The sequence below is a fragment of the Netta rufina genome, assembly GCF_964035555.1.
Source record: "Netta rufina genome assembly, chromosome: 4".
Lineage (NCBI taxonomy): Eukaryota > Metazoa > Chordata > Aves > Anseriformes > Anatidae > Netta > Netta rufina.
In genome coordinates this window covers 68127477-68142246 of record NC_140127.1, presented here as the reverse complement: position 1 = coordinate 68142246, position 14770 = coordinate 68127477, and the positions used below count along the sequence as shown (strand labels likewise).

The 14770-nt window shown below is 40.4% G+C and overlaps 1 protein-coding gene across 1 annotated transcript in view; it reads left to right on the top strand.

Annotated features, from left to right (window-relative positions):
* Nucleotides 1-12580, top strand: part of CFAP99 (cilia and flagella associated protein 99) — a gene marked incomplete at both ends in the record, with an annotated part of 54605 nt that extends 42025 nt beyond the window's left edge. The window contains 3 exons of the mRNA XM_084286804.1: nt 1216-1421; nt 10000-10162; nt 12413-12580. Of these exons, the coding sequence (XP_084142930.1) occupies nt 1216-1421; nt 10000-10162; nt 12413-12580 (537 nt within the window). The remainder of the gene's footprint in view (nt 1-1215; nt 1422-9999; nt 10163-12412) is intronic.
* Nucleotides 12581-14770: the final 2190 nt, after the last annotated feature.

Below are 14770 nucleotides of genomic sequence, written 5' to 3'. Positions count from 1 at the left end.
ATGATCTGTCTTCAGATGTAATCTAAGGTGCAGAAGTCTCTCATTATATCTAAGAATCAGGCTCAATATCCCTCTGTCCTGATTTGGGCTGGGATACAGTTCATTTTCTTCCTAGCAGCTGGTATGAGGCTGTGTTTTGGATTTAGGATGAGAACAATGCTGACAGCACACTGATGGTTTAGGTGTTGCAGCATGGTGCTTACACTAAGCCAAGGCCTTTACAGCGTTTCACACTGCCCTGCCGGAGTGGGCTGGGGGTGCACCAGGAGCTGGGAGGGGACAGAACCACCACAGCTGCCCCAAACTGGCCAAAGGGACGTCCCATGCCGTAGGACGTCATGCGGAGCAATGAAACTGCAGGGGCTGCTCTGGGGGGGATGTGGGGTCACTGCTTGGGGACGGGATAGACATGTGGATTCACCAGTGGGGTGGGGAGCAATTGCATTGCACATCACTTGCTTTGTATATTCCTCTGTCACTGTTATTACTACTGTATTCCATTCTTCTTCTGACCTATTAAACTCTTACCTCAGTCCATGAATTTTAACTTACTTCCAAATCTCTCCCAATCCCACAGAGGGTAAGTGAGTGAACAACTGTGTGGTGCTGAGCTGCCTGCTGGGCACTACACATTCTCATTGCAAAGCAGATTTTAAAAAGCTTTCTTTAAACATTTGTGTTTGAATAATTTAAATTTGGGCATTTTTTTGAATTTCCTGTGTACAAAGCATTTTTTATTCCATGTCTTTTCAGATAAAAATAGTAGATGCCATCATAGATCAAATCTGTAACATGGAAATAGATAAATTAAAAAAAAATCCATGTTTTTGAGTGTAAGGTCAGTTCTAGTTTTACAAACTTAGAAAATATGCACTTTTACACATTTCAAAACTTGTAATGTCTAACTAAAACTAAAAGATAGGTCAGCTACTATTTTTCTGGACAGCAAATGTATTTATGTATAATCTACGCTATATTTCAGTGCTTTCGCATGAAATGTTTTGTGAGCCTTGTGTTTTTACACATACAAAAGATGAGCTCTACGCCTCAAAAACAGCTTGTAAATTACAGTTAGGTTAGAGCCATGCCTGTCGTTTTTGAAGTCAAAATGTGTTCAGCATGATTTGGAACACAATCAAAATATTCTGGTTTTAGTCATTTACTCTCCCCTTGCCATTTACCGTGTTATTTAAACCTATATTTCGTATTTCGTAGACTGGTGGCCACGGTTTAATTTGTGAAATGTCAATAGTGGAACTACGTGAACGCCTCGCTCTACTCAGAGAAGCACAGAAGGCAGCAGAGGAAGAGAAGAGAGACCAGATAATTCATGAAAAACAAGCTAAGGAACAACTTCTTCTAGATAAACTGGACCAGATTTCTGTGTTCAGAGCAGAACTTGGACGAGCGGCTGCCTTAAAGTCAGTATAAAACAGCATACGACATTTAGCACATTACAACTTTGTTAATGTTTTGCTAGCCCCTTCAGAATTTAAAAAAAAAAAAAAAGGCAAAATACTGCCCTTTTATAAAGCAGTGTGATTTCTGTCAAAGATTACACTGGGACCAGGATTTATTCTTGAAAATATTTTGCATCAAATGTAAAAAATCTTTTTCATCAGTTTGAATTTGTGGTTGAAGATGCTCTATAGGCTAGTGTTGACAGCATTGCCTCAGGATTGGGAGCCAAACTTGTATCTTGTGAAAGATGCTCTGCCTTTCTTCTGCTCCTTTTCAGTTAATCAGAACTAATTTGATTTTATTAAAATCATTCTAACTTGCTACTAAAAGTGGCTTCTCATTTTCATCTAAACCAATACACTAGGGCTATAGTCTTCTTCCTTGAATTTCATTTGTTATGTAAAAGGGCAGGCTTTATTTTGGAAATTGAAGATATTTTAGGAAGGAGATTTTCTGATAATAATAATAAATTATAAATTAAATAAATTATAGCAGTAGATCAAAGAGAAAAATCTTTGCTTACAGGCTCTCTGATCAAATTTTGTATTCATTATTCATATTCATTATTCATTATCATATTTATTATTCATTGTCATAAAGGATCCATAACCATCATAGATGGTTACATATGCAGAAGACAGGTCCCTTCCACAAAGAATTTAAAATCTAAGTTGAAACTATTTGCAAATAGATCTGAGCAGGAAGAAAGCCCGTGTGAAAGTATAAAATATGGCACACCTCTTGATCTTATGCCATTTTTAATGCATCTTGACTATTTGCTATTTTTTGCAAGTTTTCTTTCACGTTTTTTCTTTTGTGAGTTAGATAGTTTAGTCCTTGTCTTGCCATATTTATCCTGCAAGCCGGTGTTCAGGGTGGCATTTTGAAGACATATTCTATCAGGCTAAAAGCATGCGTCTTTAGACATGTCTTAAATTTGTGTTTATCACTTAGATAATAGTTCAGTTCATGTTATTGGTTTATCTTCCAGTTCTAAATCCCAATCACAGCAGGCAGTATTGATGTATTCATTCAAATAGTTTTCACCGGTCCCAGCTGTGATTCGGTTTGCTGCTGACAGTTAATCTCCAAAGAGTGAGGTTTTACTGTGTTAGTACTCGGGAGCATAGTTTAATGAGTTTAATGAATCAATAACTGCAGCTCCAGTGGATTGACTGCATAGATCAGTGAACTTCTCTTCTACAGCGGCTATAAAGAGAAGACTAAGACTAAAGGACCTGAAATGGAGTTAGAGCTGGAAATAAATTCCCATCTCTAAGCATTCAGTGTTGTGAAAGCCTGTGGGAGCATTTCAAGTCATCCTTTTCCACCAGAGATTCGAACTAGGCATTAAGAACTTGTATACCTTATAAAATGTGTTTCTTCCAGTGAGCACTCTAATAATCATTTGTTATGGTAGATACACAGTTTGTGCACATTGCATAGTGCTGGGTTTCTTTAATACAAGCTCTTTGCCTTAATTCAAATCTAAAACTCTTCTGATCCTGAAATAAGCTATGCTTGAATGCGAAGTTAACTTTGATTCACTCTTTGTCCCAACATATTTGAAATGTTATTTAGAACAGACCACCATGCCAAAGATGGTAGAATCTAACTGAAATTAAACTCTGAGTTTGCAAGCTTCTATTCAGACTCGTGATAAGGAATACAGGAATATACTTTATTTTAAGGGAGCCCTGTTTGCTCTCCAAATAAGGCAAATATAAAGTTTTATTATAGATGTTACAAGACATTTTCTTTCATGTCTCATAGTTTGGGAGCATCTACATGTACTAGGAAGAGGCATCATCAAAGCATACTAGAAATGTTGTTCTTCAGAAATGTATTTAATGCATTATCATCCAGAATGCAAATCTGTGGTGGTGTTAATATGCAGCATGCTGGCCTATTTAGGAGTGCTAGACACTTTGCTGCAGCTTTTGTTTTTCTCTAAACAAGCTGTAGGCTTCATGTGTTAAACCTGATTTACAGATCCGGACTCCTGAAATTTCTATCAAGTCAATGTGAGTGATTAGTTGTTTGGCTTGTATTGATATACTGCACAGAAGATGTAAAGAGCAAATGATTGTGTTTACAGAATTAAATCATAATTACAGGCATAGAATAGCAAATCTTACCAATGGTGCTCATAAGATAGCGCTGTGCATCAACAAAAAATTACACGTTATATCTTCAATTGTGTTATGTTGAAGGCTCCTGCTAATCAGCTGAAGTGTGATGGCTAAGCTTTTCCCAACAAATGTGCTTTAGTTAGTGTCAGCTGGAGTTTAATTGGGTCCCTACCAAGCAGGTTCCTTTCAATATCATTTACAAACAGACATACATCAACACAAAAGAAGCACATTGAGCAAGCATATAATGAACTATATTAAACAAAATAGGAAATGGAACATGAAAAATTACAGAGACATCAGCCTTTAATAGACTGCAAGCCATGACATCCATCACAGCAGTAGCTTTGTGAGTGCCTGCAGAACACTTAAGAATCAATTCAAGATGTACGCAGGACGTCCCTTTAATTGCTAGAACTTCACACAGCTTAAAAATCAGCACTGGCATATGAAGTGGACAAACACTGGAGTTCTCAGCTTTCAAACATGAACACCAAAATATTTATGACCATTTGAGTACATGCTAATGTACTATGGGTATGTGCCTGTATGCTTCAGATCTTTCACTCTAGTGAGGCTATGTCTATATTGCAGGTAATTAAACTCAGTAAGAATCAAGCAACAGATAAAATCCGTTGGTGCTGAGGCTCCTTCTGTCCACTGTATCTGTGGTTTGGTGGTTTTGCTTTGGGTTAGATTTAGATTTAGCCTGGTCTTGGGGCTGCATGTTCTCCCCATTCATGTGGTTTAAAGCTGTTTAGAGGAAAGCTATCTCACTAAACTTCTCATACTCAATTCCTGGCTCTCCTGCAAGCCCCTCTAGGAAACACCACACTATTTTATTGTCTCTCACATTTTAGTGTCTCACATAGCTGACAGTAGCACATCCGTGCCCCCCAGCCACTGCCACATATGCGAGGTACACAGAAGCCAGCTGGGCACGATGGTGCCTGCTGCCCAAGCCTCCTCCCCTGTCCAACCCAGGACAACATCCAGATGAAGGCAGCAGCTTCTGCTGCAGGGTGACAATCTGAACTAACACCAGGTCTGACTTAGGGACCAAAGGCCTTCTTGGAGTTGGAAAGATGTGATAGAGGAATGCCTGCCATGCTACCCCAGTGCGTGGCTATTGTTTCAGGTCTTCAAAAACATAGCCTAGAACACTGAAAAAAGGCTGAATGATTAGCAGTATGAGGGACCTGGGTTTGGTATTTTGTAATATTTGTGATTTCATTCATTTCACAAATTTCGCAAGTACTTAGGGTGCCGTATGTGATTGCAGTAGGGAAGTAAGATTTGTTTTCTCAATCCCTGCTGCTGGTAATCAGTTCTTCACTAGCTTGGAAACAGTAGGCAGAAATTCATCAGCAATGATGGATCAGCAGCATAAACACCTGAAAGGAGGCTGTAAAAAGATGAAGTCAGGCTCTTAGCGGTACCCCGTGTCGGGACAAGAGGCAATGGGCACAAAAGGAAACACAGGAGGTGCCATCCAAACCTGATCAGGAAGCTCTTCTGTGCTGTGTGGGGGACAGAGGTTGCCCAGAGAGGTTGTGGAGTCCCCTCCTTGGACTTGGAGAGCTTCAGAAGCCACCTGGATGTGGTCCGGGGCAGCCCTGCCTGAGCAGGATTGGAGCAGGCGGCCTCCAGAGGTCCCTGCCTGCCTCCAGCACTCTGCAGTGCTGTGGGTGAACACTGATTATACAGCTTGATAATCTTTATTTCAGCTGAGGAAAACAGAGTAGCAGTCACTTCCCCACCTGAAATGAGGTGCTTAGCAAGTTAATTGGTTTGGAAGAGAGCCAGGATTTGAATGCTGAAATCCCTCACATTAGTACAAAACAGTAATCAATCTGGCAGTAGAGTATGCTTAAATATGAAAATAATGGCTCCCCTAACAGTGAGCTGTTAACAGATACATTCATTTTCCTCATTGCAATAACTAAGATTATAGAGTGCAGGACAGATAAAAGACAAAGAACTGTGAAGTACAGACAGCCCAAGCCACTGAGACTGAAAAAATGAGGAAATAGCAAAAAATTGTATTGTTTATTGCAATATGAGGCAACCATACTTGTTTAAGTTTCCTTCTGCTGTTAAAAATATACTTCTGTTTGTTGCACAACACAAGACTGCTATTTGTAAGGTGAGCATATAAAACAGTCCTAGGTGCTTAAGTGATATTTTGGTGCCTAGAGTGGTCAGGTAGCCATTTGTACTCATCTGCTGCTGGTACTGAGTCAGTTAGGAGCTGTCATGCATCTATGTCACAGTTTCAGTGCACATCTGGAGTTTGAGAATGTAAATGAAGGCACTGCTTGGTTTTCAGGCGGAATCCCCCGAGCAAATCTACAGACTCCCCATTTTCTAAACACAGCTGGGATCACCTAACCTGGCTGTTCCAAGGGCTGTCATCTCATACAGGGAAAACCTTTAGTGCTGAGTTGCTTCTTCAGTTCTAGGCCAGATGACCTTTGGACCTAGAGTCCATGTGGCGAAATGCTAAAACTGCAGGGCAGATAAATAATTACAAGGGATAGGTAAATAAGAAGAACCTGGACTGCCAAATTCCATTACAAATTGTAAAATGTGAAGTAAAAATATACTTTTTTTTAATTCTTTATGTTATTTAAGGAAATCACTGAGAGAATGAGTATGGGATGTGAACTTCAGTTTACAAAGACTGGAATATTTTTCTTAAGTAGAAAAGACAGATTTTACCCATCATTGACGGAATTGCTTTGCACTTATCACAGTGAGACAAAGTCTTCCTGCTGTTGACTGTATGCACAGTATGCACAGGAAGTGAGTAGAGAATGAAATGAGTAGTAGATTAAAAAAAAAAAAAACAAAAACGTTTTGTTTTGTTTTTTAATCCATATTCTGTTGAATCTCTCATTAGTTCCTTCCCCTCCTTCTTTAAGTAGTTCATACATACACCCCACACTACTACAAACCTCCGTGGACACATACAAGAATCTCATCTCATTCCTTACCACTAAAAGGTAATTCCTGACAAAGTCACTAAGCAAAAACTAGAGTTCATTAAACTATTTCAAATACATATGGACATTAAAAGGATTGCAATTTTTTTCAAAGTCTTTAGTAGGGATATCGTTTTTTTATTTATGGCAGATTCACAAAGGGGCAGAAAACTCATCTGAGACCATAAGAAACGACACAAATTCTCTCTTGGACCAAAGATTTGACAATACCTTTTAGGAACTAAGACCATTCTTAAAGACTGCTTTTTATTCAAGTTGTTTATTCAATACCAATAGCTGATAATAATAATAATAATAATAATAATAATAATAATAATAATAATAATAAAATGATCTCTGTATATGTTTTCCAGAAATTATCAGATAATTTCCTATTGAATCTGGAGAAGATTCTTCTAGCCATGTACTATCCTATTCTGAGTAACTATTACTTTGCTTCCCACATCATATGGGGAAACAGAAATTGTATGAGATTTTGCTGTCTTGAGTCCTAAAAGGTATTACCTGGCCACCAGAGAAAACCAGGACTTCCTTCCCCTCTCTGACTTTCCATTAGGATGTGCTGTGGTATCTGAATATGCGTGGGACTGGCTGCTTTTTGGAACAGAGTAGATGGCTGGCACATGCCTTCGTGTTGAAGAGGGCTGAATATCAGTCTGATGCTAGCCAGCTATTCACAATGTTAATTCATAAGCAGCCACTGCCACTGCTCCATGATGTTAAACCTCTTGCTGTTTTTCCCGTAGTGGCATTTACAAGAATCTGGATTTGCATGTAATGAAAGGTTTTGTTGCTTATTCCCACTGACAATATTTAATCATCAAGTGTTTACATAAAAACCTTATTGTTATATTCTGCTATATCCCTTGGAATGCAACAGCTTGTTACAGTGCAAGGAGAAATATCCCGTGTTCTCAATTAGATTAAATGATAGTACATCATTTCTAGACTTACAGAACAGTGTTAAGGATTAATCTCGGTGTCACAGAGTGTGTCACTGTATCAGGGAAGGTACGGAAGTGCTATCCCAGCCAGACTGCGTGACGCAAGCAGCACAGTCCAGGAAGTGTCTCAGGAAAATGAGAAACCAAGCTAAACTGCACCCCTTTTTTAGAGTTCACAGTCACATTTCAGAATGTATCATGAGTCAAACTTCCCCTTCATCCAGTTGCTGAGGATTTGGGGGACCACAGAACAGAATGAATGGCTGCTCTGGGGAATACCTGCTGTTATGAGGATTTTCCGATTAGCAAGGATGAAGCTAGCAAGGCAGACAAACTCATCTCTCCCGAGGTGAAATAAGTGTTTGCATCCCTGGAATCTTGATAAAGACCCTTTTTAAAGCAAAGTGGTGGTTTTATCATCAGAAGGAAAACGTCTTCCTTCATTCCCTTCCTCCAGCTCCTTGAGAACCACACCATGGTTAAGGTCGGAAGGGACCTCTGGAAGTCATGAGGAGAGTGTGCCTTATACTTATATGCTTATATACTGATATGCATTTCTAAGGGGCAACCTGTGAGTGAAATTAGTGCTGCCACTCACAGAGCAGCAATTCCAGTACGGGCTAAACATGGTCCCAGTGCATTTTGCTCTTGGTTGTTTGGAGTCCTATTCAGGTTTCCCATAATAGCAATGTAATGTTGTACTACTGCAGCATAAAAGGACCTTGGAGAACACTCCCCTTGCCAGCTGAGAGGAGACATCAGATCAAACTGCATGAAGTTCAACAAGGCCAAGTGCCGGGTCCTGCACCTGGGGCGCAATAACCCCAAGCAGAGCTACAGGCTGGGAGAGGAATGGTTGGAGAGCTGCCAGGCAGAGAAGGACCTGGGAGTGATGGTGGATAGTCGGCTGAATATGAGCCAGCAGTGTGCTCAGGTGGCCAAGAAGGCCAACGGCATCCTGGCTTGTATCAGGAACAGCGTGACCAGCAGGGCTAGGGAGGTGATCGTCCCCCTGTACTCAGCTCTGGTGAGGCCGCACCTCGAGTACTGTGTTCAGTTTTGGGCCCCTCGCTACAAGAAGGACATCGAGGTGCTTGAGCGGGTGCAGAGAAGGGCGACGAAGCTGGTGAGGGGCCTGGAGAACAAGTCCTACGAGGAGCGGCTGAGGGAGCTGGGCTTGTTCAGCCTGGAGAAGAGGAGGCTCAGGGGCGACCTTATCGCTCTCTATAGGTACCTCAAGGGAGGCTGTAGCGAGGTGGGGGTTGGCCTGTTCTCCCACGTGCCTGGTGACAGGACGAGGGGGAATGGGCTTAAGTTGCGCCATGGGAGTTTTAGGTTGGATGTTAGGAAGAACTTCTTCACTGAAAGGGTTGTTAGACACTGGAACAGGCTGCCCAGGGAATTGGTGGAGTCACCATCCCTGGAAGTCTTTAAAAGACGTTTAGATGTAGAGCTTAGGGAAATGGTTTAGTGGGGACTGCTAGCGTTAGGTCAGAGGTTGGACTCGATGATCTTGAGGTCTCTTCCAACCTAGAAATTCTGTGATTCTGTGAAATTCTGTGATTCTGTGAAACCTGGTGATATATGAGGTGTATTCCTTGGTGGGTCTGACACTTCCTTTAGCACTGGATTTGGCCAGAGAATGACAACTGCTCGTGGCATAATGTAACGCTGCAGCCTGGTGATACTCAGCCAAATCCAAGGGCAATGTACAAAAGAGAAAGCTGGATGTAAAAAGGCATGGTGCAAGGTGGTGAAACTTACATGAAAAACTGTGAGTAAGTTGTGCCAGCTGGGTGAAAGTAAGCAAAACCAGATAAAATGTAACGAAGGATTGAAAAGTAACTGTAATAGAAGGAGAAAAAAAAAAAAGCAAGGAAAAAAAAAAAAAAAAAAAGAAGACTCTCCAATGACCTCTCTTTTATGCTTATGCCTTACACATATGCTACACGTGGTACTATCAATTTATGCCCACCTAGACCCTCTAACCTTACTACATCACTGCCCCCAAATATTCTGAATCTGGGAATTGAGATTACACAGGCAAGATATCTTTTGTTTGCTAAGGAATACAGCAATTGAGATGAATACTAATGATCATATAAAGAAAACTCCGCAGCTCTCACAAGCAAAAGGCTGTAGTATTAACACAAGTTTTGCACATGTTTTTTTTCCAAAGAATGTCATGTCAGCTTGAAATCCTTCAGCTATTGTCATCATGGCATCCTGTGGGAAGAAATTATTCTATCCTGTTTAGTAATGCTGTTCTGTAAACAACAAGAAGCAAGCTGTGAATTCCACATTCATTGAGCTTTATGATTTAAACCTGTTTTCAGTCTAGCTGGTCCCCAGAAGCAAGAGCAAATTCATTATCATCCACGTAATATATACTCAGATGGATTTATTCTGTAGGTTGATATTATGTTACCTTCTCATTGCTTCTTTTTCATTTTGCAGACAAGAAGAAAAGAAAAGAAAGTCCCAGGCTGGTGAAAGTCATATGAAAGATGAACGCATTTTAAACCTACAGAAAAAGATTGTAGAGAAGGCAATGGAGCGTAAAAAGCAAGCAGGACTCTTAAAGATTACTCCCCAGAAAACCAGCATTGCATCAAGGAAGGTCTGGGAGTTACTGAAGGAAAATGCTGTGTGCTAGATCTGCTGTTTAGGGTTTGACTCTACTGCCAGCACTGGCAGGGGTGGCAGAAGCAGGTGGTGTGACACCTGAGTGGCAGTGACAACTCCCCGCATAGGCACAACGTCCCCAAACCATAGCCCTGACCTCAGCTCCTTGCCATACGTTCTGCTACCACAGGCCAGGGTCCATCCATCCCATACCGAGCTCCCCACTTGCCTTACCACACACTCTCAGCCCACTGAAACAGGATCTCCCCTTCTCGCACCCAAGGCATGTTCCAATTTATCATTCCCATGATTTTTACCTGACCTTTCCTCAGCCAGGTCCCACAACATCGAATGGAAGCACCAGTAAGCCTGTGGGCTTTATGCTGGTTTATACTGGTTGTGTTTCCATGGCAAGTGTCTAAAGACAAGGGGTGAGAGCTGCTGCTGCCACCTCTGCCATTGCCTCACGCATGCCTAACATTTACAAGTGGTCCATGTAGCAGTAACAGTTCGTCTCCCTCAGCACATGAAACACTGCAGGGAACGGTCACAACGGGGTCACTTCTTCAAAGCTGTACTAGAGCATTATAAAATTAGAACTAAATCTCCTACTCCTAAAATAGTAATTCTTTACCTACGAAAATAGTAACGCTTTACCTGTTCTGTGAGAAGGATGAAGCTGAGTTCAATCAAGAGGAAAAATGTATTTTTCAAGTGTGTGTAGTCTAAAAACTGAAATAGTGCAATCTTTCAGAGTATCAGTGGTTGCTGCCTTCAGAAGTCCCATTTCAAGCCACAGCAAGCAAAACATGTAGGTGCTTCATAGACACAAGGTCTATTCCTTTTAGCAAAGAAAGTATTGAAGGCCTATTTGAAGAAAGCATTTCCTAAATTGGGCTGGCTTTCTGAACTGAGGCTTTGAACATATGCTTAATCACTTTGCTGAATGAGGTCCAGTATAAAGCAGAAGGAATAAATGCAGACTTCAAAGGAAAGCAGCTATATAATTACAAATGTGAGACATTTTTTAAATAAACAAATTATAAATTCAGAGCTAGGACTTTTGACTACTGATGTGGGTCTGTGTGAGTGCTCTGGTGTTTTATAAATGTGAAAAAAGCCAAGGCTTGAAAGATGTTTTGAAGTTAGACTTTGTCTTTCTTTCTTTCTTTTTTTTTTTTTTTTTAGCTTTACACACTAAGTCTCCTAAGATGTCACAGTGCTTTTGTTTACGGTCTGCTCAAATGTTAAGACATCTGTAAAAAAAAAATAATAAAGAAAAGAAAAGAAAACCACAGGAAAACCTTAAGGTTACTATAAATTATTTAGATGTTTTGGTGTTTGTTCCATCAGTGCTGTTCAGCTCTGCATGACCCTGTCCAAATGTTATTACAGCGAAGTGGCTCAATTCTGGTCAGATATGCCCAGCAGCATCTTTTTCTAGTTGAACTGCATATTGCTGTACATGGTGTTAGAGTGACTATAGGAAAAAAATCCTTAGTTATAGTGTAATAGCTATCTGGCATTCAGTTTGTATAGCTAACTTTTAGATTTCTCAATATATAGACAAAAAGTGAGACTAACCCCATGTTTTAAAGTCCCAAGTCCAGATCGTAGCTTCAATTCCATTTGTGATAGCCTCTGAGGCCCAACACATTTGTGCTTGTTTAAGTGAAAGTAACATTTGTTAATAAATCACTATTAAGTTCTTAGTAAAACAGAATTTATATTGTGATTTGGAAAACTAAGATACAGAAAGCTGCCATTAATTTAAGAAAACGTATTTTTTCTACCCCTTTAAGTGAAATATCAGATGAAAAAGTAGCTATTTTCTGTTTCTTATGAGCTTTATGGGGAATGATCCCTTGTGAACCTAGCTTGTAAATCAGCAAGCCAGCGGAGTCTGATAGGATTTGTGCCACTGTTCATTTACAGCTTCAAGAATAACCTGATGGCAAAGAAAGAGCATAAGGTTCTGTGGCTTTGGAGCCACAGAAAACAATCCAGATAGTTTTAGCTTGACCTCACATTCTGTGGAGCGCTGCAGCTGGGTAATTCATCTTAAACTGGGCAACCCAATTGAGTTACCTTTCTATCCATCATGCCCAAATTGATGCTGACGTTCCCCAATCATGCTAGCAAATAGCTGTGTTACCAGCCAGCCAGATTATCAAATAAAAGTTCGGTGTATCTAAATAGCAGCATTATATTCTCTGCAGTCTGAGCGTGTGTGTCCTCTCTGCAGGATTCTTTGCAATGGAACCACTGGAAAGAACTGGAGGAGAGTCGGGAAAGGAGGTTCAAGACCCTTCAGTACGGCTTCATGGCCAGAGAAACAGCTCAGAAAATGGCTGTCTATGAGGCAGCAAGAAGTGGAGCCACAGCTTGTATATTGCGCTCCGAAGTAAAATAAAGTACCCTTGGAACAAATTCAGGCCTGTTGGAAATCTCCCAGTGCGACTATTTACTACAAGGTTGAATTTTAATCTTTATCTGATCTTCGCGGTGTGAATAGCAAAATTTGGGTCATACAGGCACAATAGAATAAAAATGTGTTAATTTTTTAGAATGGAATTTTATTTTTAAGCTATAATGGTATATATGTATCTTCTGTTAGAATCAAAAGCTGTAAGAAATCAAAATGTCAAATGTCTGGGTGAGAATGCTGATGTCTGTATTTCTGCTGTCACTGCATACCGGGCCATGGTTTGCTATGTTCACTTTCCCAGACAATACAAATGGGGGAAAAAACAAGCAGCATTTGTTTATATAAGCATCTTTTCAGAAGGCATGCTCAGCCCAGGCTCCTAACACATCTTCCATGACAGTAACTGTGTGTAACAAGATCACCAGTTTCAAGGCTGCTTTTAGAGGGTAAGGGAAGAACTGTTCAGAAGGTTTTGATGACACGACAGCCTGCAGCTGCCAGGGGCCAGGCTCAGTGACCCGACAGACCATCCCTCTGTTTGCAGAGGTTAATGTCTTCAGTCTTTAAACAGTGGAAGGAGAACATAACATTGCTTGATCTCTTTAGCAAGCTGCTTCTAGAAAAGTCAAAATTCTGTTACTCACCTAGAAGATAATTTGCCCTCTATGACAATTTCTATACTGAGTAAAACAGCTTTTAAATCACAAGACTTACTCTAGGCATACAGCCAAAGAGGACATAAATCTGAATTAAAATCTGCACAGCAGTACGACTATGTAATGTATTTCTATTTTAACTTGATGCCAGTTACTAAGTGTTTAATTATGGCTATTGCAAATATTTAAATTGAAGGAGACTGTCATTGACATTAGAGTCAGGCAGCTGCTTTTAATGCTCTCGCAACATTACATTTCTCACTTTTTAGTGAGGGAAGTCTAATGGAATTCTTTTGTTGCCATCTAGCTGTGAAGATCACTTCCACAATCTGTGAGCTGATAAAATGTGCTGTATTTTTCATTTCTTGCAAATGCTGTGGTAGTCCACAAAAGCAATGTAGGACTTGTGCTCTGTAGGAAGAGTTAGGGAACCTAGGAGAGTGAAAAGAAAGAATGATAGCAGCACAGCTACAGAGAGGAGAGAACTATGACATTGTGTCTGGTACAGGATTGCAAAAGCCTAAAAGGACAAACACTAGGTGGCAGGGAGTTCTTCTTCCTTTGTGGTTGTTCAGCATTCTGTTGCAGAACAGCAAAGCCAGGTCTGGACTGTAACACCTTAGTTTTCCAAAAGCTAGAAATTAACAGGGCTGACAGTCATGTTTTGGAATATTGCATAGCTGAGTAGTACCTCTTATACTTTTTGATTTATCTTGCATTTTGAGATTATTTTTTTAAGTGTACTTACGTAGGTAATAAAGACATTTCAAAAACCTATCATACTGCATGCTTCTTCCCCTGGAATGTTGGACCAGGCCTTCAAAATTCTTACTGAATTGCAATCAAGATGTCTCAGAACTATTTCCCTCTCCATGTTTTCCCTGCTCTCAAATGGAAGGGCTGAGGAACAGAGCAATCTCAGTAATCTAGCTGCAGATTCACCATCAGAAGTTGCAAATAGCCCTGTTCTTGTTACTGTACTTGTGACCTGATGCATGAATTCATCTTCAGAGTTAACATTTAGAGGAATGTAAAAGAGTTTGAGTCTTTAAGGAAAAATACCAATGTATTCTTATTTTCCATAAGCTATTGATTTTAAGGTGATGGCAGGTCTTGTAACAGAATATCACAGAATCACAGAATCATCTAGGTTGAAAGAGACCTCCAAGATCACCTAGTCCAACATCTGACCTAACACTAACAAGTCCTCCACTAAACCATATCACTAAGATATGTTATATCATACAGGATTACATTAAAACTAACACGATACTCATGACAAACGTACATAATTTGATGCTGGAGGCAGCAGACCCTAGACAAAACCACTCTGCCCATGGCCACCAGAGCACTTTCCCTAGTATTATTCCTCATTCCAGGAATATGGTACACTGAAACCTAAGGTGATCCCACCGAGAGCCAGCAAAGGTCTGGCAGGACGTTCTAGCCTTAAATTACAAAAAGCGGCTGTAATGCCATCAGAGCCAGGGGAGTTTTGAAGCAACACAGCTGCACTTCT